General features: G+C 41.5%; 1 protein-coding gene across 5 annotated transcripts in view; it reads left to right on the top strand.

Moving 5' to 3' along the window:
- The window catches only part of sptan1 (spectrin alpha, non-erythrocytic 1), a 105874-nt gene that overhangs the window by 19554 nt on the left and 61564 nt on the right, over positions 1–24756 (top strand). For all 5 annotated transcript variants that reach the window (XM_061747959.1, XM_061747958.1, XM_061747957.1 and 2 more), the window contains exons 3-16: positions 101–226; positions 648–788; positions 2610–2890; positions 3047–3191; positions 6122–6276; positions 11317–11452; positions 11555–11656; positions 13151–13288; positions 17370–17480; positions 19574–19651; positions 19746–19901; positions 20033–20237; positions 20321–20502; positions 20613–20856. In XM_061747959.1, the coding sequence (XP_061603943.1) occupies positions 101–226; positions 648–788; positions 2610–2890; positions 3047–3191; positions 6122–6276; positions 11317–11452; positions 11555–11656; positions 13151–13288; positions 17370–17480; positions 19574–19651; positions 19746–19901; positions 20033–20237; positions 20321–20502; positions 20613–20856 (2200 nt within the window). The remainder of the gene's footprint in view (positions 1–100; positions 227–647; positions 789–2609; positions 2891–3046; positions 3192–6121; positions 6277–11316; positions 11453–11554; positions 11657–13150; positions 13289–17369; positions 17481–19573; positions 19652–19745; positions 19902–20032; positions 20238–20320; positions 20503–20612; positions 20857–24756) is intronic.

Below are 24756 nucleotides of genomic sequence, written 5' to 3'. Positions count from 1 at the left end.
CATTAGTCACCATTATTTGACGAGTATTCTAGCCGGTGGTAACTCAGTGAAATATATTGTTGTATTAATGCAATTTTCTGTTCATCCAACCTTTTCTTAGGGTAAGCTGCAGAAACATCAAGCTTTTGAGGCTGAAGTTCAGGCGAATGCTGGCGCCATAATCAAACTGAACGAAACTGGAAACCTGATGATCAATGAAGGCCATTTTGCCTCGGAGACCATTAGAGTAAGACCTGATGATGGTTATTAAGATATTGTGGACATAGTCTGTGTCCACGATGGGCTGGACAGGTGGACTTGACGGTGTATGTGGGGTGGGCGTGGGGGCAGGGGGTGTGTTTAGAAATCCCACTGATTCCCTAAGTTTTTGTTCTTTTAATACTTTAATCTTACGCAGTCCTACACGCCTTACCGGACACAACAGAGACCAATATTTTCAAGTATTAATATGGCTGAGTATCTAATGGTAGGTGTTGAGTTGATGTGAATACACTATTACTTTTGAATGCTGTGGAACTCTCATCTTTCAGTCATATTTGATGAAAATTTAGATAAAGCATTTTAAATAACCTATCTGTGCAGTTCCTATTTTGTGCAGCTTTCTTTGATAGCAGTGTTTTAATTATCCTCTCTGAACACCGGACTAGATCCGACTCGAGGAGCTGCGGCGCCTATGGGATCTCCTGCTGCTGAGAACCAAGGAGAAGGGAATGCATCTCCTGCAGGCCCAAAAGCTTGTCCAATACATCCGCGAGTGTGAAGATACCTTGGGCTGGATCAGTGACAAGGTACAATTTCATGAGGTGTCTTTATCAAGAGTGGTGGAGTGTGTGATTGAGACAGACCCTACCAATGTTTTTTTTTTTTTTTCTTGCTGTTGAGTTATTTTATAAGAGGATAATTCTTGTCTTGCTTTTCTGTGCTCGACTGAGCAAACCTTTCAACCAATCCTACTTGTAGACCCTTTTTCTTATTGAGATTCATTTCCTAAATGTGTTTTGTGTGTGTGTGATTTCTATGGACTGAAATATGTGCCAGCAGGAACTGAATTTAAATCATTTATATTTGAATTAGAATTTCTACACTTGAATAATTGCATTCAAAAACAGAATTTGAATTTTTATTGTTTAATTTAAAGCATTGCATAAAAACTAAATCTGAGTAGTATAATTTAAAATTGAATTTTTTAGTTTGGAACTGCAGTCCAATAAACTTGAAAGTGAATGTAAGAATTTATATATTTTAGATATATTTTCACGTTCCATTTGTTCATATCAGATTCAGTTGGAACAAATTCAATTCCAAATTAGCTGTGAAAGATATCCGGGGACTGTAAGGAATAGCAATCGATGATAAGGTACAATTTCATGAGGTGTCTTTATCAAGTGTGGTGGAGCGTGTGATTAAGACAGACCCTAGCAATGTATTTATTTATTTTTTCTTGCTGTTGGATTATTTTATAAGAGGAGAATTCTTGTCCTATGTAAGAACGGCTAGTTGTCGTCGTACTTCAGAAGAGAAAGCACAAGATTTGAGTAATTGGTTTGAGTTAGGCTATGTACACCTTGCTTTTCTGTGCTCGACTGAGCAAACTTTTCAACCAATCCTACTTGTAGACCTTTTTTGAACTCCATGCCTTAGGCTTTACTGACACCTAGGGGTAGAAACACCACACACCACATCTCGATACAGACAGCACTGTTTCAAATGAATTTAGGGGGTTTACATGGATGAATGTAGTCCAGTCCTTATGCATTCCTTGTCCATTTTGTTCTGGACATTTTTGGGATTTTGATGTTTTCCACCAAAAAGAAAACTGTTGAAGTCAACGCTTAGAGGGCTGACATTTTGCCACACCGTTTTGAACAAGTTCAATTTTAAAACCATGACGCAATTTCCAAGTTATTAGAAATAGAAGATAAGCAAAAAATGTTTAAAAAAAATAATGGTTTGCAAAAAAATAATAGTTTGGTCGCTGGTGCTATTTGGTAGTTTAGGGGTGTAAATACACACCCGAATACTTGGATTCATTCAGTATTCATAGGAAAAGAATTATAACACATCAGGTTTACAGTATATTGAAAAATGTTACTTATAATGGGAATCAATTGTGCCATAGAATGGGGTAATAGTGTATAGTCAATGTTTAGCTCCTTTTAGTACATAACAGTTCTGAGGACCGGGATTCAAATCCCGCCCTGCCTGTGTGGAGTTTGCATGTTCTCACCGTGCCTGTGTGGGTTTTCTCCGGGCACTCTGGTTTCCTCCCACATCCCAAAAACATGCGTGAGGATAAGTGGTACAGACAACGGATGGATGGACTTTCAAGTTTATTGGACTTCAATTCCAAACTAATAAATTCAATTTCAAATTATACTATTCAGATTCAGTTTTTAAATGCAATGTTTCAAATTAAACAATACAAATTCAAATTGATTTTCAAATTCAGTTTTTGAATGCAATTATTCAAGTGTAGAAATTCAAATATAAATGATTCAAATTCAGTTCCTGCTGGCACATATTGTAACCCATAGATTTCGTTTAACTTTTTTTTTATTTTTTTATATATGAATACAATATGCAGTTTGTTGCATTTTGTTGCTCCACAGGAAGCTATAGCGACATCAGAAGAGCTAGGCCAGGACCTGGAACATGTGGAGCTTCTGCAGAAGAAGTTTGAGGAATTCCAGACAGACTTGGCAGCACATGAAGAACGAGTCAATGAAGTGAATCAGCTGGCAGCCAAGCTGAGACAAGAAGACCATCCTGAGGTTGAACTAATTGTTTCCAAGCAAGATGATGTAAATGCTGCCTGGCAGCGACTGAAGGGCCTGGCTCAGCAGAGACAAGGGAAGCTGTTTGGAGCTGCTGAGGTGCAGCGTTTTAACAGGTAAACAATGTCTGTGTAAGGTAAACAAGTGTCTGTGTAGATTCATGTTTAATGCGTCATTTTCAAAATGGATTCTAATGTCTTTGGTGGTTATGATATTAGGCTCTAGGGCTTTTCAACCTTGTGACTATGAACCTTTGTATTCGATTTTAACAGGGATGTAGATGAGACCATCAGTTGGATTAAGGAGAAGGAGCAACTTATGGCCTCTGATGACTTTGGACGTGATCTGGCCAGTGTACAGGCTCTCTTGCGTAAACATGAGGGTCTAGAGAGAGACTTGGCTGCGCTGGAAGATAAGGCAAGACTATAGATAGTTTATATAACTGAAACCATATATTTACATACATTATATAAAAAGACATGCTTTTTTTTGTCTCACTGGCTGACATGAAAGCTTTTCCTTTTTGAGCACAGGATTACCAAAATTATTTCTACAGTCCCCTCCAAAGGTATTGGGACAGCAAGATCAATTCCTTTGTTTTTGTTGTATACTGAAGACATTTGGGTTTCATATCAAAATATGGCTATAAGACAAAAGTTCAGAATTCCAGCTTTTATTTCATGGTATTTACATCTAGATGTGTTCCAACAATTCAGGACTGAGCACCTTGTGTTTAAAGCCACCCACTTTTTGAGTGAGCAAAAGCATTGGAATAGACATTAAATTTATTTGGTGGCATAACCCCTACTTGCAATAACTGCACTTCACCAGACTGTTGCATTCTTCATTTGAAATGCTTTTCCAGAACTTTACTGCAGACCCTTCCATTTCTAGTTTGTTTCTGGGGGTTTCTCCCTTCAGTCTCCTCTTCAGGAGGTAAAATTCATGCTCTATTGGGTTAAGGCTCGGTGATTGACTTGGCCAATCCAAGACATTTCAGTTTTTCCCTCTGATGAAATCCTTTGTTGTGTTGGCAGCGTGTTTTTGGTCATTGTCTTGTTGCCTTTTCTGATTAGTTTGGATGCATTTTGCTGTAATTTGCCAGACAAAATGGTTTTGTACACTTCACAATTCATTCTGCTGCGACCATCATGAGTTACATCATCAATAAAGACTAGTGAGCCCGTTCCAGAAGCAGACATGCAAGCCCAAGCCATGACATTACCTCCATGCTTCACAGATGAGCTTGTGTGTTTTGGATCATAAGCAGATCATTTCTGTCTCCATAATTTGGCCTTTCCATCACTTGGGTAGAGGTTAAGCTTGGTCTCATCAGTCCATAAAAGTTTATTCCAAAACCTTTGTGGCTCATCTCTGTACTTCTTTGCAAAATCCAATCTGGCATCCCAATTCTTTTTGCTGATGAGTGGTTTGAATCTTCTTGTATGGCCTGTATATTTCTTCTCTCAAAGTCTTCTTCAAGCAGCGGATTGTGATACTTTCACCCCTGCCCTGTGGAGGTTGGCAGTGATGTCACTGACTGTTGTCTTTGGGTGTTTCTTCACAGCTCTTACAATATTTCTGTCATCAACTGCTGCCTTGGCCGACCTGTTCGATGTCTGTTGCTCAGTACACAGTACAGTACAGGAGTTTCTTTATTTTTCAGGAGATTCCTAATCGTTATGTCCTATGTTTGTGCAATAGCTCTGATCGATTTTCCCTCTTCTCTCGCCTTAAAAATGGTTTGCTTTTCTCCCTTAGACAGCTTTCTGGTCTTCATGTTTGCTTAACAGCAAATTCAGTTTTCACAGCTGAAACCCAAAGCCAAAAACAAGCACTATCTAATATTTAAACAATCAATCCAAAAGGCAACAACTAGAAGCACCCATCAGTGACATGTTCCAATACGTTTTCTCACTTGAAAAGTGGGTGGGTTCAAACAAAGGTGCTGTGTCCTGAATTGTTTAACATATCTATATGTAAGTACCATGAAATAAAAGCTGCAATTCTGAACTTTTGTCTCAAATCCGTCTTTTGATCTGAAACCAAAATGTCTTCAGTATACAACAAAAAAAAAGGTACTGACCTTGCCGTTCCAATACTTGGGGAGGGGACGATATTTGCTAAATGTCAGAACAATGAGAGAAAGTTTTCAGTCAATTTTTCATTATTTCCTTCAACGTATCTGGTACCATTGCTTTCAAACTGTATGACTTGAGTCAAACGTTTTGGATATCCTTCCACAAGCTTCTCACAATAGTTGACAGGGATTTTCGGCCATTCCTCCTAACAGAACAGGTGTAAGTGAGCCAGGTTTGTAGGTCGCCTTGCTCTCATGTATGCCTTTTTAGGTCTTCCCATAAATTCGAGATCAGGCAAAGCCCTGATGGCCACTCCAAAACATTGACTTCATCCCTAAGCCACTTTATAACCAGTTTGGCAGTATGCTTCAGGTCATTTGGAAGACCCATTTGCGCCCAAGCTTTAACTTCTTGGCTGATGTCTTAAGATGTTGCTTCAGTATTTCTACATAATGTTCTTTCCTTGTGGTGCCATCTATTTTGTGACGTGCACCAGGCCCATCTGTGGCTCAACTACTCTACTACATGATCCTGCCACCCCCGTATTTCAAATTTGGGATTGTGTTCTCAGGCTTGCAAATTTCCCTTATTTTCCTCCAAATGTAACGATGCTCATTATGGCCAAACAGTTCAATTTAGTTTAGTCAGACCACAAGACGTGTCTCGAAAAATTAAGGCCCTTTTGGTGCTTTCACTGGAGTATAATTGTTTGAACAGATGAATCTGGCACCTTCCGTCATCTGAAAATTGAACTCAAGGATGAAACAGACTTGTGGAAGTACACAATTCTCTTCTTGATAGCTTGGCTGATTTATTTGGACTTTCCCATGATGTTGCACAAATAAGCAGTTCGTTTCAGGTGTGCCTATTTCAAATCCATCTACAAGTGTGTCTCTAATTAACTCCAATGTTGTCAGTAAACCTATTAGAAGCTTCCAAAGAAATTACATCTTCAAGGTTTTCCCAAACTGTTTAAAGGTGTAGTAATCTTATGTATGTGAACGTCTGACTTTAAAGAAAGTAACAAGACATTGCCTAAAAGAGTCCTTCTCTCATTATTCTTGCATTTAGCAGATAGAAATATTTTTTCTTAATTCTAATTGACCTAAAACAGGAAAGGTTTAGCCTTATTTCATGTCAGACAATGAGAAAATGAGCATTTGTGTCTTTTTATGTAATGTATGGAAATATCTGGATTGAGTTGTATATTAGAATAGACTATGTCAGACAACTGTTTGTGACGTATTTCGTAATGTGTTCCATCAGGTCAACACACTAGGTGGTGTTGCAGAGCATCTGCAGCAAACGCATCCACAAAATGCTTCCCAGATCCACCTAAAGAAAGATGAACTGGTCACAAATTGGGAGCGGATTCGAAGTCTGGCTGCTGAGCGTCATACACGTCTGAATGACGCTTACCGGTATAATACCACGGCATTGCTGGAATTGTTTGAATTCATAGACAGCCATTGTAACTAATGTAAATCTTGAACAAGCATTCAGATTGCTATTGTGTAGAATTATTATAGTCTCTGTGTGCGTGTATATATACACTGTAATAGGATTTTAGTTCAACTAATACAAATATGACATTTTTGGGTTCCTTTCAGGGCACTCAGTCACCTTACAACACACATAAAAATGACAATTAGGAATCCCCAAAAAATAGAAGTAATAAAATGTGTAAAAGTCAGAAGGAGAATTTTAAGGGAGGACTTAAAACTGTATAGCCACACTTGATAGCTGAAAGGTTGGGACAGCAAAGAGCATAAGGAGTCTGGAAGTACAGTGCGGAGCGTGGAGGAAGAAGAGTGGAAAGGACCAAAGTGATTGATGAGGACAGAGAGATGAGCAGGGTTACGGAGAGACTTAAAGGTGAGGAGAAGGATGTTTTCGATTTGGGTGATGTGTTCTGGTGATGATGCAGGTGGAGGAGTACTGGACCAGTTGAAGTTTTTGTCAGTGTTTGAGCGGTTGACCAGCAAAGGCAGAGTTGGAATAAGAGTTTTAAGGTTTGCAGTTAAGTTTTTGCATATGTTGTTTGCCCCTATCTCTCATGAGATATTTATTTCAGATAGGTGTAATATTGACCCTAATTGAAGGAAAATATTTTAGGCGAATGTTCCATATAATCAAGTCAGAGTTTTTAAGCATAATGCATAATAAAAGAAGGCTATTTCTGCTGATGAAAAGCGTGAAATATAGGGATGCAACAGTAGTCACGATATTGTGATATTGCAAAATTAAAAGTGCCTGGATCTCTTAGTGGTCTTGTCTCGGCATACAATAATGAGCGGTTGTGGTTAAAATTTAGTTTTGCAACGGCTATATGAAGCCCCGCTGCTTAGCCAGAATGCTAGTGTGCTTCGCTTCCTCATTTGAGGGTAAACGCACCCGATTGGCTGCGTAACACGTGGCGATGTGGTTACATCACAAGAAATACACTGATTGGCTGATTGGTTCATGTAACCGAAAGGCTGCATTGGAAGGGATGCAGAAGCATTGCAACTTGCAAACAATCACAATCATCTTTATTTGCCAAGTATGTCCAAAAAACACACAAGGGATTTGTCTCCGGTAGTTGGAGCCGTTCTAGTACGACAACAGACAGTCAATTGACAGAGAACACTTTTGAGACATAAAGACATTGACAAAAAAAACAGTCACTGAGCAATAAAAGGTTGCTAGTTATCTGGTAATGCCGGTACAATTTTATTTTTTTTATTTTTTTGACAATTGTGCAAAAGATGCAGAGTCCTCTACCACTTAGAGCAGTTCGAATGACTAATATTGCAATAGTCCGGTGCAATGACCATTGTGCAAAGGGCGCTGAGACGTCAAGGAATGTATGCAGTTTAAAGTGAAAAGTTGTGCGATAATCTGGGACAATGTTGATTGTGCAAATGTTGCAGATACTCCTCAATCAGTGTGCAAATGGGGCAGATGCTACTCTGGCATGAGTGGCCAGTATTGGTCAACAACAGATATGCAAATAGTGCAGCGTGGCGAGACTACCACAGTGAGTGCACGAGTAATATATAATTGGCCCGACAGAAATGTGACAACAAACTCAAGTTGCAATGGAATTGTAGGTTAGGTGTTTAAGAAGTTGATTGCAAGAGGGAAGAAGCTGTTAGAAAGTCTGCTAGTTCTGGTTAGCATTGATCGGTAGCGCCTACCTGAGGGACAGAGCGGGAAGAGCTGGTGACCAGGATGTGGAGGTTCCGAGAGGATTTTGCACGCTCTTGTCTTCGTTCTGGCACCGTGCAAGTCCTCAAGGGTGGGTAGGGGGGTACCGACAATCCTTTCAGCAGAAGAAGAAGAATCATATTTTATTGTCATGAACATGCATGCATGCACATGAAATTTGTTGTCTGCATTTAACCCATCACAGTGAACACATACACGTTAGTGGAACTCACTGGAGCAGGGGGCAGCTGAAGCGCCCGGGGAGCATTTCGGGGTTTCAGTGTCTTGCTCAAGGACACCACAGCCGTGAGTCCGGGGGATGTTGGCGGATGGTCCAGTCGGGGTCTTGAACCTAGGTCCCCCACAGTGGCAGGCGATGATCTAAACCATTGGGCCACGGATTGGTGTTTTGCGACATCAAGAGAGTTAGCTGTTCGCTGTAGCTCATAGGTAGCTTGTAGCTTGAGCGGCTCGAAAGACCATGCAACAAGCATTCCCCTTTCCCGAACAGCGGAAAACAGCAAGGTTGGGCGACAATGAGGACACTCGTTTGGGCTAGTAGCTGCTAGCATGATGACGGAAAAGCTTTGAGGTTCCCATAATTCATCATGGCATGCAAATTTGAATTATTACTGTTAAACAAATGTATTATTTATTATTAGGTTATTCCTTGTTAATAGCAAATGATTATTTATTCCTTATTAAAGTGTACACGCGTGCGTCGGCCGTCAATGTTCAAAATGTTACATGTTATGCATGTGACGTTATTTTAGTAGTTTTTCAGTCAGAAACCGAAAATGCACTTTTGGGTTATCTTCAGCTGAAACATTTCGACAGCCGAAATTTCGGTGCATCACTAGTATGATGATAATCTGATTGCAGACTTAATAAATGCTATTATCACATGACAATGCCCTGAAAATGTGAAAACCTCTTGTTAGCAACTGACAATGGGCAGAATCCCATGTAAGATGTGGCATCAGATATACAGTGATGTGAAAAAGTATTGGCCCCCTTCTCAAATTCTTATATTGTTGTATAGTTTCACAACTTTGTTTAAAATCAACAAACAAATGTAAATATCAGACAAGTATAACCCAAGTGAATTTAACATAAAAACAGTATTCAACTAGAAAGTGCAATTCCCGGAGAAATTGCGTGTGAATGCTCCAATGCTGATTGCAATCATGCGCTTGAATGAGCTGAACACGGAGAAGTTGGAACGGTGGGAATTGGTTGAGAAATAAGGAAACTGTAGCTAAACATTTATTTGTCTAATTGTGGCTAAAATGCGGGTAGTTTAGTGTTTCACAGTGCAGAGTTTGGGTAACGTGGGGAATGTGGAAAATGTAGTAAGTGGAATGGTTTGAATTGGTGAAGTGTGGAAGCAGGGGGGAAGAAGGCAGAATAGAGTGGAATGTGGGTGTTTTAACAGTAAAATGTGGAATGTGGGGAATATGTGAATGTGGGGAATACGGGAATGGGTGTTGAAGAAGTTCTGAATTAGCTGAATGTTTTGAAAATGAAAGAGAATGATGTGAAAGTTTTTTGCCTTCCGCATTCACACAATTACCTGGCCCTGTGTGGAGAAAGTAATTTACCACAACCCGTTAAATCATGAACCATTTGTGGCTAATCGTTTTTGCTTAATTTTCACTGATCACACCCAAGCCTGATGACCTCCAGACTTGTTCAATCAAGAAATCACTTGAACAGAATCTGTCCCGACAAAATCAAGTTGGACAAAAGATCTAAAAAAGCTGCACCAAAATGATACAATCCAAAGAAATTCCAGAACAGTTGAGAAATCAAGTAATTGACATCTATCAGTCTGGAAAAGGTTACGGAAACCATTTCTAAAGCTTTAGGATTCCAGCGAACCACAGGGAGAGCCATTATCCTCAGATGGAGAAAACATGGAACAGTGATGAACCTTCCCAGGAGAGGCTGGCCTACAAAGATTACCCCAAGAGAACAGCAATGACTCAACCAGGAGGCCACGAAGGAACTCAGGATAACTTCTAAAGAACTGCAGGCCTCCCTTGCCTCAGTTAAAGTCAGTGTTTATGACACAACAAGGAAGAGACTGGGCAAAAATGGCATCCTGGGCAGAATCCCATGGCAAAAACCACTGCTGAACAAAAAGAACATAAGGGCTCATCTTACTTTTACCAAAAACACATCCGAATGATTGCCAAAACTTTTCGGAGAATATTATATGGACCGACGAGATGAAAGTTTAGCTTTTTGGAAGGTGTGTGTCTTGTTACATCTGTTGTAAATGTCGCATTTCGGAAAAAGAACAGCATCCCAACAGTCAAACATGGCGGTGTTAGTGTGATGGTCCTGGGCTGCTTTGCTCCTTCAGGACATGGACAACTTGCTGTGATTGCTGGAACCATGACGTCTGCTCTTTAACATAAAATCATGAAAGAGAATGTTCAGCAATCAGTTTGTGACCTCAAGCTAAAGCGCACTTGGGTTCTGCAGCAGGATAAAGATCCAAAATAAAACAGCAAGTCAACTTCTGAATGAAAACAAAATCAAGGTTTTGGAGTGGCCTTGTCCAAGTCCAGACTTGAATCCGTTTGAAATGCAGTGGCATGACCTTGAAAAGGCTGTTCATGCTCGAAAACCCTCCATTTTTGCTGAATTCAAACAATTCTGCAAGGAAGAGTGGGCCAAAATATCTTAACAGTGATGTGAAAGACTAATTGCCAGTTATAGAAAACACTTGATTTCAGTTGTTGCTGCTGAGGATGATTCAACCAGTTATTAGGTTTAGAGTGCTATTACTTTTTCACACAGGGCCAGGTAACTTTGAGTAAGTTTTTTTTTTTTTTTTTTTTTTTTCCCCTTTAGAAATGAAATCACCATTTTAAAAACCACATTTGAATTTCACTTGGGTTATATTTGTAAATGGTAACAGTGCCCACAGCGCTTTACAAAGCCTCACATTCACCCATTCATACACCAATGGGCGGCCGCTGCCAAGCACACTGGGAGCAAATTAGGGTTCAGTGTCTTGCCCAAGGACACTTCGACACACACAGACAGTCGGAGCCAGGATCCGAATTGGCGACTCTTCTGTCACTGGACAACCCGATCTACCAACTGAGCCACAGTCACCCATTATATTGAAAGACTAATATCTACATTTGTTTGATATTCTTAAATTTTAAAATGGGGAAACTTTGCAAAAATATAGGAATTTGAGAAGGGGGGGGGGGAATACCTTTCCACGGCACTTTATCACTCTTCTTGATTTCTAGGTTACAACGTTTCACTGCAGACTTCAGAGATCTGACAAGCTGGGTAACGGAGATGAAGGCCCTGATTAATGCTGATGAACTTGCGAATGACGTAGCTGGAGCTGAGGCCCTGCTAGACCGCCACCAGGAGCATAAAGTAAATTCCCTTGTCATACATTTGCTTTGAAATGTGATCATGTTTTCTGTTGGCTTGTAACAGTTCATTTCAACGTGCGCAAATGAAATTTCCTTTTCACAGGGAGAGATTGATGCCCATGAAGATAGTTTTAAAGGCACTGATGAAGCTGGTCAGACTTTGTTTAATACAGGACATTATGCCTTTGAGGAAGTTAAGGAAAAGGTAAGACTGTCTCAACACACCAAGTGAGATATTATGTACATATATAGTTTTGTTATCATTGTCACTGTCACGTATAATACCTGGACCCTGTCCTTCAAATAGATTTGTATCCAACTGGAATACATTAAGTTCATAGTATTTTCTCGGTTGCTGCAGAGAGTTTTCTTTGTTCACAGACATAATGTCTGGAACACATTATTTTGTTTGTAACAGCAAGTGAAATCTCTACATGGACCCTAACTATATTTCCCTAATTTTATTGTTACCGTGATAAATGGAGGGGGCATTGGTAGTGTAATGGTTCATGCACCAGGCATGGGCGCAATTTCCAGTCATCGTTGCTAACCTCAATAACCCCCGCGATTAGCAAGTAATCCACGTTATAGTCCCCCTATTGTCCTAAATTAGCAGGATTAGGCTCAAGATTTCCCATACAGGAAATGGATGGTTAAATTGTTAAAGATATCTCCTCCCAAGTTCGCCAAATTCATGGCAGTTGTTGGTGTAGTGTGAAACTTATTCACCAACTCTAATTATTGTTGATATAACTACAATGTTTAAAGGTGGATCAATTAAAAAAAATAAATAAATATTGGAACTTTTGATGTTTAATGCATGTTATTGTGCATGTATATATTTCGAGAATGTCTGTTTACATGGCATACGTACATACTCTGACTGGTATTTTTTGCGTAGTGCTTTGAATAAGTAGGACATTTAAGTTGGTCTAAGGAAAAACTTGGAGGGCCGAATAATCAAGCTTCACTTATTTTAGTTGTGTGGAACTGTCTTAGTCTCCTTCGACGTTAATGAGTATTACTAATTTGACATGTAGATTATTTCCTTAAATATCTTTTATGGAAAAGTAATGTCTATACTTAAAATTAAAGACTGTTTTAGCTGTATACCGTGGGTATACTGTTATATTGCAGCCCTTGATAAAATCATTTAAGTTCATTTTTTTTCCTCATTAATGTACACACTGCATCCCATATTGACAGAAAAAAACAGAATTGTTGACTCATCGTGTGTGAACGTTTGTGCACCTATGCTTGCTTTCATTTGTCAGAAACACCCGCCCAACTCTACATTACTATTGTATGGTTTTCTTGGTAAATAAAGTAGGCAGGAATTGGTGAACATATGTCACATTTGCACTCTTGCAAGAATGAAAAGACTTAAAAATGGCTAACCCCATAAGACAGTAGAGGAAATGTTTTAAAAGTATTTTTTAGAATGAATACTTTAGATTTAGATTTAAGTAAACAGCACCTGATAAAGAAGATAGGCACATTTAGATATAACAGTTTTTACTTCTTTGGTTTAGTTCTCCTTTTATTCTGCTAGGATAAAGGCCACCCTCCCCATGACCCTAAACAGGATGTGTTCTGAGATGGGTGGTGTGTCTCAAATGAAATTAAATTGTATTTTAATCAAAGTAAGAGATGTATTTTAAATATCCAAAAACATATTCCACTCTGTAAATGTGTGCAGCTGGTCCTCCTTACTGATGAAAAGGAGTCTCTGTTGGAGTTGTGGGAGCTTCGCAGGCAGCAGTATGAGCAGTGTATGGACCTACAGCTCTTCTACAGGGATACAGAGCAAGTAGACAACTGGATGAGCAAACAAGAGGTAACCTGACTGCTCAATCCAACAATTCCTTCGTGTGCTCGTTTTATCATATTTGGTTTCCTGGCTTGTGGCACAAATCGGGTCCTTTTCACATAAGTTGATTTGAGTTGCCAATTTTAGATCTTAGGGCTTGGCGAAAATGCAGCCCTATGGGGTGCACAAGCCAGTGCAAACTGTAGGCTGGTCCCAAGCCCGGATAAATGCAGAGGGTTGCGTCATTAAGGGCATCCAGCTTAAAACTTTGCCAAACAAATATGAGCGTTTATCCAAGAATTCCATACCGGATCAGTCGTGGCCCGGGTTAACCATGTCCGCCACCAGCACCATTAACCTACAGGGCGCCGGAGGAGATTCAGCTACTCTGGGTCAAAGACGAAGGAGAGGTGGAAAGCGGGTTCTTCGGCAGAAAGAAAAGAGGAAAGTACAGTCTAGAACTGAATGGTGGGGACTTTGAATGTTGCGACTATGACAAGAAAAGCTCAGGAGTTGGTTGACATGATGATTAGGAGAAAGGCTGATATATTGTGTGGAAAGGCAGTAAGGCTAGAAGTTTAGGGGCAGGGTTCAAATTATTTTACCATGGTGTAGATGGGAAGAGAAATTGAATAGGGGTTATTTTAAAGGAAGAATTAGCTAAGAATGTCTTTGGGATGAAAAGATTATCAGATCGCGTGATGAGACTGAAACTTGAAATTGAGGGTGTTATGTATAATGTGATTAGTGGCTATGCCCCACAGGTAGGATGTGACCTAGCGGTGAAAGAGAAATTCTGGAAGTAGCTGGACGAAGTAGTTCTGAGAATTCCAGACAGAGAGAGTTGTGATTGGTGCAGATTTTAATGGACATGTTGGTGAAGGAAACAGGGGTGATGAAGAAGTGATGGGTAAGTTCGGCATCCAGGAAAGGAACCTGGAGGGACAGATGGTGGTAGACTTTGCAAAAAGGATGGAAATGAGTGTAGTAAACACTTTGTTCCAGAAGAGGCAGGAGCATAGGGTGACCTACAAGAGTGGAGGTGAATTACATCTTGTGCAGACGATGTAATCTGAAGGAGGTTACTGACTGTAAGGTAGTGGTAGGGGGGAATATGGCTAGACAGCATAGGATGGTGTGTAAGATGACTCTGGTGGTAGGAAGGAAGATTTAAAAAAAGGTAGATCAGCGAACCATGATGTGGAAGCTGAGAAAGGAAGAGTGTTGTGCGGGTCTTAGGAAAGAGGTGAGACAGGCTCTCGGTTGACAGGAAGAGCTCCCAGAAGACTGGACCACTACAGTCGAGGTAATCAGAGAAACATAGTACTTGGTACTTGGTCTATCTTCTGGTAGGGAAATGGAGAAGGAGACTTGGTGGTGGAACCTCAAAGTACAGGAACTCATACAAAGAAAGGGGTTAGCTAAGAAGAAGTGGGACACTGAGAGGACTGAGGAGAGCAAAGGAATACATGGAGATGCGACGTAGGATGAAGGTGGAGGTGGCATAGGCCAAACAAGAGGCATATGATGACATGAATGCCAGATTGGACACTAAATGAGAAAAAGATCTATACAGGTTGGCCAGACAGAGGGATCGAGATGGAAAGGATTTGCAGCAGATTAGGGTGATTAAGGATAGAGTTGGAAATGTGTTGACTGGTGCCAGTAGTGTGCTGATAGATAGAAAGAATACTTTGAGTTGATGAATGAGGAAAATCAGAGAGAAAGAAGAGTAGAAGAGGCAAGTGTGGTGGACCAGGAAGTAGAAATGATCAGTCAGGGGGAAGTTACGTACTAAAGACGATGAAAAATGGAAAGGCAGTTGGTTCTGATGACATTCTTTTGGAGGTGTGGAAGCATCTAGGAGAGGTGGCTGTGGAGGTTTTGACCAGCTTGTTCAATAGAATTCTAGCGCGTGAGAAGATGCCTGAGGAATGGAGGAAAAGTGTGCTGGTGCCCATTTTTAAGAACAAGGGTTGTGATTCTGATTCTGATAAAGTTGATGAGCCACACAATGAAGTTATGGAAAAGAGTAGTGGAGGCTACACTCAGGACAGAAGTGAGTATTTGCGAGTAACAGTATGGTTTCATGCCTAGAAAGGCTATCACAGATGCAGTATGTATGATGTGGCAGAAGAGTCTCTGCTAGGATGAAGGGCAAAGTTTATAAGACAGTGGTGAGGCCAGCCATGATGTACAGATTAGAGACAGTGGCAGTGAAGAGACAACAGGAAGCAGAGCTGGAGGTGGCGGAAATGGAGATGTTTAGGTTCTCTCTAGGAGTGACAAGGTTGGATAAAATTAGAAATGAGGTCATCAGAGGGACGGGCGCAGAGTTAGCAGAGATAGCAGAGTTTGATGGTTTGGACACGTCTAGAGGAGAGAGAGTGAGTATATTGGTAGAAGGGTGATGAGGATGGAGCTGCCAGGCAAGAGAGCTAGAGGAAGACCGAAGAGAAGGTTGATAGATGTAGTGAGAGAAGACACAAGGGCAGTTGATGTTAGAGAGGAGGATGCTGGGGATAGGGTTATATGAAAAAGGATGACGCGCTGTGGCGACCTAACGGGACATGCCGAAAGTAAAAGAAGAAGAGAACTTCCATCCATCCATCCATTCTCTACCGCTTATCCGGGTCGGGTCGCGGGGGCAGTAGCTTCAGCAGGGACGCCCAGACTACCCTCTCCCCAGCCACTTCATCCAGCTCTTCCGGGGGGATCCCGAGGCGTTCCCAGGCCAGCCGAAGGATGTAGTCTCTCCAGCGCGTCCTGGGTCGTCCCCGGGGTCTCCTCCCGGTGGGACATGCCCGGAACACCTCACCAGGGAGGCGTCCGGGAGGCATCCGAATCAGATGCCCCAGCCACCTCATCTGGCTCCTCTCAATGCGGAGGAGTAGCGGCTCTACTCTGAGATCCTCTCGGATGACCGAGCTTCTCACCCTATCTCTAAGGGAGAGCCCGGACACCCTGCGGAGGAAACTCATTTCGGCCGCTTGTATCCGGGATCTTGTTCTTTCGGTCACGACCCACAGCTCATGACCATAGGTGAGGGTAGGAACGAAGATCGACCGGTAAATTGAGAGCTTCGCCTTTCGGCTTAGCTCTTTCTTTACCACAACGGACCGATACAAAGTCCGCATCACTGCAGACGCTGCACCGATCCGCCTGTCGATCTCCCGTTCCATTCTTCCCTCACTCGTGAACAAGACCCCAAGATACTTGAATTCCTCCACTTGGGGCAGGATCTCATCCCCGACCTGGAGATGGCATGCCACCCTTTCCCGACTGAGGACCATGGTCTCAGATTTGGAGGTGCTGATTCTCATCCCAGCCGCTTCACACTCGGCTGCGAACTGCTCCAATGAGAGTTGGAGGTCACGGCTTGATGAAGCCAACAGAACCACATCATCTGCAAAAAGCAGAGATGCAATACTGAGGCCACCAAACCGGACCCCCTCTACGCCTCGGCTGCGCCTAGAAATTCTGTCCATAAAAGTTATGAACAGAATCGGCGACAAAGGGCAGCCTTGGCGGAGTCCAACCCTCACCGGGAACGAGTTCGACTTACTGCCGGATATGCGGACCAAACTCTGACTCCGGTCGTACAGGGACCGAACAGCCCGTATCAGGGGGTTCGGTACCCCATACTCCCGAAGCACTCTCCACAGGACTCCCCGAGGGACACGGTCGAACGCCTTCTCCAAGTCCACAAAACACATGTAGACTGGTTGGGCGAACTCCCATGCACCCTCGAGGACCCTGCCGAGGGTGTAGAGCTGGTCCACTGTTCCACGGCCAGGACGAAAACCACACTGCTCCTCCTGAATCTGAGATTCGACTTCCCGACGGACCCTCCTCTCCAGCACCCCTGAATAGACCTGAACTTGCTTGGCTAAAACCTATGAAAGACTAGACATGACTGACTCTGTACTCTTGAGACTTGACTTTGACTTGAAACTCATTACTTGAGAAGTCTTGCCTGTTAACAGGTTGCCAGTTTGGTAGTGTGCCATTTGTTTTGTTTTTGAAATGGAAGTGTTTTTTTTGTTTTTGTTTTGTTTTTGCCGCAAAGTGCGTGTGTTCATTTTGTACTCTTATCCTGAATGTTGAGGCTTTCCTCTTGAATGAAGATCTTGGGGACTCCCTGGATAGTGTCGAGGCACTGCTTAAGAAGCATGAAGACTTTGAGAAGTCTCTTAGTGCTCAAGAAGAGAAGATCACTGTAAGTTTAACATTTTTCTAAAATGGAAATATTCATCATATATCATGTATACAGTGTGTGTCGGAAACGTTTCAGGACTATTGTCACAATGATGTTTCAAACCCAAACTACGAGGTTTCCACTTTGTTAGCCAGATGATCAACCAGCACGTCTACAAAGAGATTTTCCGGCGTTTGCGTCATTCAGTGCACATGAAGAGGCAAGAGCTGTGAGACAACTTGTGACTTCACCAAGACAATGCGCCTGCTCACATTGCCCTGAGCATCTGACAGTTCCTGGCAGAAAAGAACCTTACTGTACTGGATCACCCTCCCTCTCACCTGACCTTGCGCTGTGGGATTTGTTTTTTTGCCCTTTCCCCCAAGCTTAGGGCGTGGATAAAGGGCCGGTGTCCAAATTTTTTCCCTCCGAGGGCTGCATACAGAAAAATAGGATCAAAGGGCCACTTAAAATTTCTTCGATTTTATTAAACACGCTAAAACTAAGAAATCAAGCAATTATAAATTGCAATGATTTTGAGAAACTGCTACAGCACAGCTTTGTGTTAAAGGTGATATGGCAAATGGTTGTGTATTTTTTTTGTGATTTTGGGTTGGACCGCAGCTCCAACTGACTCACGAGAGTAGATCCACCTTGCCCTGAGGAGATTTCCATATTCCGAAACAGAGCAAGAGCAATTTGTAATAAGCTGGCATTATTTAAAGCAGTGTTTACTTGAAGCTCTTAAGTAATCATTTGTCACAACTCAGACAACGAAGTGTAGAAAGGACAGCATTTTTGCTTCTAAAACGGAATTATTGTTATTCATGAGGCATTATAAGGAGAATTATTTTTTTTCACCGTATTATTTTAATTGAAATAGCTTTGCATATGTAGAAAAAAAGCATATACAGTGGGTATGGAAAGTATTCAGACCCCCTTAAATTTTACAGTTATAATGCAGCCATTTGCTAAAATCATAAGTCCATTTTCCCCTCATTAATGTACACACAGCACCCCATATTGACAGAAAAAAATGGGATTGTTGAAATGTTTGCAGATTTATTTAAAAAAACAAAAACAAACAAACAAACTGAAATACCACAAAGCCAGTATTCAGACCCTTTGCTGTGACACTCATATTTAACTCGGGTGCTGTCCATTTCTTCTGATCGTCCTTGAGATGGTTCTACACCTTCATTGGCGTTCAGCTGTTTCATTATACTGATTGGACTTGGTTAGGAAAGCTACGCACTTGTCTAAATAAGACCTTACAGCTCACAATGCATGTCAGAGCCAATGAGAATCATGAAGTAAAAGGAACTGCCTGAAGAGCTCAGAGACAGAATTGTGGCAAGGCACAGATCTGGCCAAGGTTACACTTCAGGAACCTAACGTTCCTAAAACCACAGTGGCCTCCATAATCCTTAAATGGAAGACGTTTCGGATGATCAGAACCCTTCCTAGAGCTGGCTGTCCGGCCAAACTGAGCAATCGGGGGAGAAGACCCTTGGTCAGAGAGGTAAAGAAGAACCCAAAGATCACTGTGGCTGAGCTCCAGAGATGCCACCGAGAGATGGGAGAAAGTTCTAAAAAGTCAACCATCACTGCAGCCCTCCACCAGTCGGGGCTTTAAGGAAAGATGAATGCGGCCAAATAGAGGGATATCCTGGACAAAGACCTTCTCCAGAGTGCTCAGGACCTCAGACTGGGCCAAAGGTTCACCTTCCAACAAGACAAGGACCCTAAGCACACAGCTAAAATAACGGAGTGGCTCCAGAACAACTTTGTGACTGTTCTTCAATGGCCCAGCAAGAGGCCTGTCTTAAACCCAATTGACCCGTTTTGAAGATGTGGATGACATCAATATAGCTGCAAAGACAGAGCTGTGGAGGATCCTGGGAGAATCCCACCAGGTGTGCATGAAGGCATCTTAGAGAAGGGTGGGAGAGTGTTAGATGCCAGGGGGATTACTTCCTTGGGAAAATAGTAGTTTGGATTTTGTATGCATCGTTTGTGACACCAGCCATGGAACATTTCTGACACACCTTGTTCGTATATACAATGTCCTTTAAAAAATATATATATATATTTTTGCCTTGTACATCCTTAAGGCTTTAGATGAATTTGCAACCAAACTTATTCAGAACAACCATTATGCCTTTGAGGATGTGGCAACTCGCAGAGATGCGGTAAGAACAAATTTTTTTTTTTTTTTTTTACTGGTTTACTGGTTAAATCAACCAATGATTCTTTGATATTCTCTTTTAACTGAATATTTTTTAGCTTCTCAGTCGTCGAAATGCCCTACATGAGCGCGCTCAGTCTCGACGTTCCGCCCTGGAGGATTCTTTCCACCTGCAGCAGTTCTTAAGGGATTCTGATGAGCTCAAGAGCTGGATCAATGAGAAGATGAAGACTGCTACTGATGAAGCCTACAAGGTAGTGATTTGAAGTTGACTTTGAAAGTCAAGTTGGGGAGTTTTTTTCATGGTGTGTTAATGTAAGGATTATAGAAAACAGAACATAGATACATATGTTCTGCCATGCACGATTTATTTGTCTGACAACAGGACCCCTCAAACCTGCAAGGCAAGGTGCAGAAACACCAGGCTTTCGAAGCAGAGCTATCAGCTAACCAGAGCCGCATTAATGCTCTGCAAAAGTCTGGACAAGAGTTGCTGGATGGGAAACATTACGCCTCCACTGAAGTGGGCTGCCGTATGGAAGAAGTCAGCTGTCTGTGGAAGAAACTACTGGAAGCCACTGAGCTGAAAGGTTTCACCTGAAAATCTCTTATTGCTAAGAGTTGCATCAACAATAATAGTACTGCAATGCAGAATACATTTTCATTGTTTTAGGTATCAAGCTCCGTGAGGCCAACCAACAGCAGCAATTTAACAGGAATGTAGAGGACATTGAGCTGTGGCTGTATGAGGTCGAGGGTCACTTGACCTCAGAGGACTATGGGAAAGACTTAACCAGTGTTCAGAACCTACAGAAGAAACATGCACTTCTAGACGCTGATGTAACTGCTCACCAGGTACATAATCAAATGATGAGACATGGATACAGTAATTAACTGTCATATGGTATTCCATGGTACTTCTTTGTTGTTTAACAGTAACGGTTTATACAAACGTGATTTCTCAGGATCGAATTGATGGAATAATAATCCAGGCTCGACAATTCCAAGAGGCTGGGCACTTTGATGCTGACAACATTCAGAAGAAACAGGATGCTGTAGTCATTCGTTACGAATCCCTCCGTGAGCCCATGACTGCACGCAAACAGAAACTGGCAGACTCTCTTCGTCTCCAACAACTTTTTAGAGATGTTGAAGATGAGGAGACTTGGATACGTGAGAAGGAGCCCATTGCTGCCTCTTCTAACAGAGGTAAAACAAATTCTCATATTCATAAGTCATGCATTTTAACACACTGAATTAGCAGAATGGCAGTTGCAATAGGGATGTTGATCAAAATCCAAATCATTTCAGGTCTATAAAAGTGCCAGGAAAGACCTCATGCCAAACATCCAGACACATTTCCTAAATTTCTATCATTAAAAAAAAATTAATATTACAAAAGAACCTCCAAAGGTTATGCAATTTGGAAATAAATTACAATGTTCATGAAAATATGCTTCAAAGGTTGGTCATAAACAATGATACATTTCAGCCGATCTTGTGAAATTTGAGCTCAGTGAAGCCCGCCGCACATCAAACGATGAAGCCGAACGCAATGGAACTCTCGCACAGTGTGCGGGATTGGGCAGCTACTTTTCACGACTGGCCGACGGCCAAGTCACTGGTTTCTTTAATGGTGTAAGATGCCACAAGAGGCTGTCAATAACGGGAGTTCATTGTACTGTGCTGTGAAAAAGTATTTCCCCCTTGTTGAATTCTTCTATTTTTGCATCATCATCAAACAAATGTAAATATCAGACAAATATAACCCAAGTGAACTTAAAATGCTGTTCTTAAATGGTGACTTCATTTATTAAGGAAAAAAAATATTCACCGTTACCTGGCTCTGTGTGGAAAAAGTAATGGCCCCTAAACCTAATAACTGGTTGGGCCATCCTCAGCAGCAACAACTGAAATAAAGCGGTTTCTATAACTGGCAATGAGTCTTTCATATCTCTGTTGAGATATTTTGGCCCACTCGTCCTTGCAGAATTGTTTGAATTCAGCAAAAATTGTTTTCGAGCATGAATAAGGTCATGCCACTGCATTTCAATTGGATTTAAGTTTGGACTTTGACTAGGCCACTCCAAAACCTTGATTTTGTTCTTTTTAAGCCATGCAGAAGTTGACTTGCTTGTGTGTTTTGGATCGTTATCCAGCTGTAGAACCCAAGTGCGCTTCAGCTTTAGGTCACAAACTGATGGCTGAACATTCTCCTACAAGATTTTCTGTTAAAGAGCAGAATTTATGGTTCACAGCAGGTTGTCCTGGTCCTGAAGTAACAAAGCAGCCCAGGATCATCACACTACCACCACCTTGTTTGAATGTTGATATGAAGTTCTTTTTCTGAAATGCTGTGCTACATTTAAGCCAGATGTAACGAGACACACACCTTCCAAAAAGCTCAACTTTCATCTCGTTGGTCCATATAATACTCGTGTATAATGTGGATTTCCCCCCCCCCCCCAAAAATTCAAAAGTCAATGGTGCGCATTATACATGGGTATAGGGGAAAATTAAAAAAACATTCCAAATTTATAAATGTATACCGCCATCTCGAGGTTATGAGAGAGGTGTACACTTTCATTCTAATACACCACCGCCACCGAGAGGTTATGAAAAAGGTGTAGCCTACACTTTCATTCTAATATGACGGGGTACGTATGTCTGTATAGATGTACAGTTGTGCTCATAAGTTTACATACCATTTGAATTTGTGAAATAGTTTTTTTAAATACGACTGATGACTGAACAACAACCATCATTAATTTATTTATGGTTAATGATGCTTTTCTGAAATGCTTGACAGTTTAATTTGAATCCCATTAAAGTAAAATTAAGTTTTACTTTACCTCGTTTTCTTTAAAGAATTGTACCCATCTTACAAATTCTGTCTGCGTAATCAAACACAAGAACAACTGTGTTTTCTCATTTACTAAATAAAAGTAGGGCTGTGAATTTCAAAATAAGAGCAAGTAAATAAAAACAAAGTATTGTGTTCAAATAAAGTGCTTACCGTATTTTCACGACCATAAGGCGCACTTAAAAGTCTTACATTTTCTCCAAAATGGACGGTGCGCCTTATAATGCGGCACGGCACGCCTTATGTGTGCGCCGAGTTCCACAATCTGTAAATGTTGTGTGACTTTGATGAGCGCTCCGCTTGACTGACTGGGAGCATTTCCTGCCGACACGCTGCTTATATAGAGGAAAGTCGGACGTGACTGAGAACAGCATGCGGACGTTAAAGGGGGAAGGGTGCGCGTGAAAGAGGACGCTAAAGGCACGTTAAGGACCCCTGAAAATGGCACCTACAAAGAGACACGCTTATGAAGCACAGTTTAAACTGCAAGCTATCACTTATGCGGAGGAAGATGGGAATTGAGCAGCCTCGAGAGAATTCAAGATCAACGAATCCATGGTTCGCAAGTGGTGCCTGGGATGAAGTATCTGCTTTGACTATTGTCCGAGCTTTCGCAAAGGTCGGTATCATTGCTGAACAGCCCCCCAGCAACGAAACTGACTCCCGACAATGACAAGAGGGAACTCGGCATGTTTGATGGCGAAATTGCCCAGCTGTACATTTTGGATACAGATGATGAGGACTTTGATGGATTTGCAGATGAGGATTGATTAAAAAAATAACGCGAGTACATTGTTAAATACTTTTATAAAGTACAACCAAACTCACTGTTTACATTGTTAAATACTTCAATAAAGTACAACCGCACTCAGTTTTAATACGGTGCGCCTTTATGTGTGTGTTAAATACAGAAATAGACCCCGTAACTGAGAGTGCACCTTTTAATACGGTGCACCTTATGGTCACGAAAATACGGCAACTTCAGAATAATTATATGAAAAAATTAACAAAATCTAGATAATACTTCATGTTTTGATCATATGGGTAGAAGCAAAATCATGCATTGTAAAAATGCATTATAAATATGTAGAAGCGTTTTCCAGGATTTTGAGGTCAACTTTGGGTGCGTGTATTATACAACCCCAATTCCAAAGAAGTTGGGATGTTGTGTTAAACAAATAAAAACAGAATACAATGATTTGCAAATCATGTTCGACCTATATTTAATTGAATACACTACAAATACAAGATATTTAATGTTCAAACTGATAAACTTTGTTTTTAGCAATTAATCATTAACTTGGAATTTTATGGCTGCAACAAGTTTAAAAAAAGCTGGGACAGGGTCATGTTTACCACTGTGTTACATCACCTTTTCTTTTAACAACATACAATAAACGTTTGGGAACTGGGGGACACTAATTGTTGAAGCTTTGTAGGTGGAATTCTTTCCCATTCTTGCTTGATGTACAGCTTCAGCTGTTCAACAGTCCTGGGTCTCCGTTGTTGTATTTTACGCTTCATAATGCGCCACACATTTTCAATGGGAGACAGGTCTGGACTGCAGGCAGGCCACTCTAGTACCAGCACTCTTTTACTACAAAGCTACGCTGTTGTAACACATGCAGAATGTTTGTTTGGCACTGTCTCGCTGAAATAAGCAGGGGAATCCATGAAAAAGGCGTCGCTTGGATGGCAGCATATGTTTCTCCAAAACCTGTATGTACCTTTCAGCATTAATGGTGCCTTCACAGATGTGTAAGTTACCCATGCCATTGGCACTGACACGGCATCACAGATGCTGGCTTTTGAACTTTGCGTCCATAACAGTCAGGATGGTTCTTTTCCACTTTGGCCCGGAGGACACGACGTCCACAATTTCCAAAAACAATTTGAAATGTGGACTCGTCGGACCACAGAACACTTCTCCACTTTGCATCAGTCCATCTTAGATGAGCTCGGGGCCAGAGAAGCCGGCGGCGTTTCTGAGGCAAGCGAGTCCTGAGTTCCTTTGTGGCCTCCTGGATGAGTCATTGCTGTTCTCTTGGGGTAATCTTTGTAGGCCAGCCACTCATGGGAAAGTTCGCCACTGTTCCATGTTTTCTCCATGTGAGGATAAAGGCTTTCCCTATGTTTTGTTAGAATCCTAAAACCTTAGAAATGGCTTTTGTAACCCTTTCCAGACTGATAGATGTCAATTATTTTATTTCTCGACTGTTCTGGAATTTCTTTGGATCGTGTCATTT

This window comes from Phyllopteryx taeniolatus, chromosome 15 (genome assembly GCF_024500385.1).
Source record: "Phyllopteryx taeniolatus isolate TA_2022b chromosome 15, UOR_Ptae_1.2, whole genome shotgun sequence".
In the NCBI taxonomy this organism is placed as follows: domain Eukaryota; kingdom Metazoa; phylum Chordata; class Actinopteri; order Syngnathiformes; family Syngnathidae; genus Phyllopteryx; species Phyllopteryx taeniolatus.
This window is presented reverse-complemented; position numbering and strand designations above follow the sequence as displayed.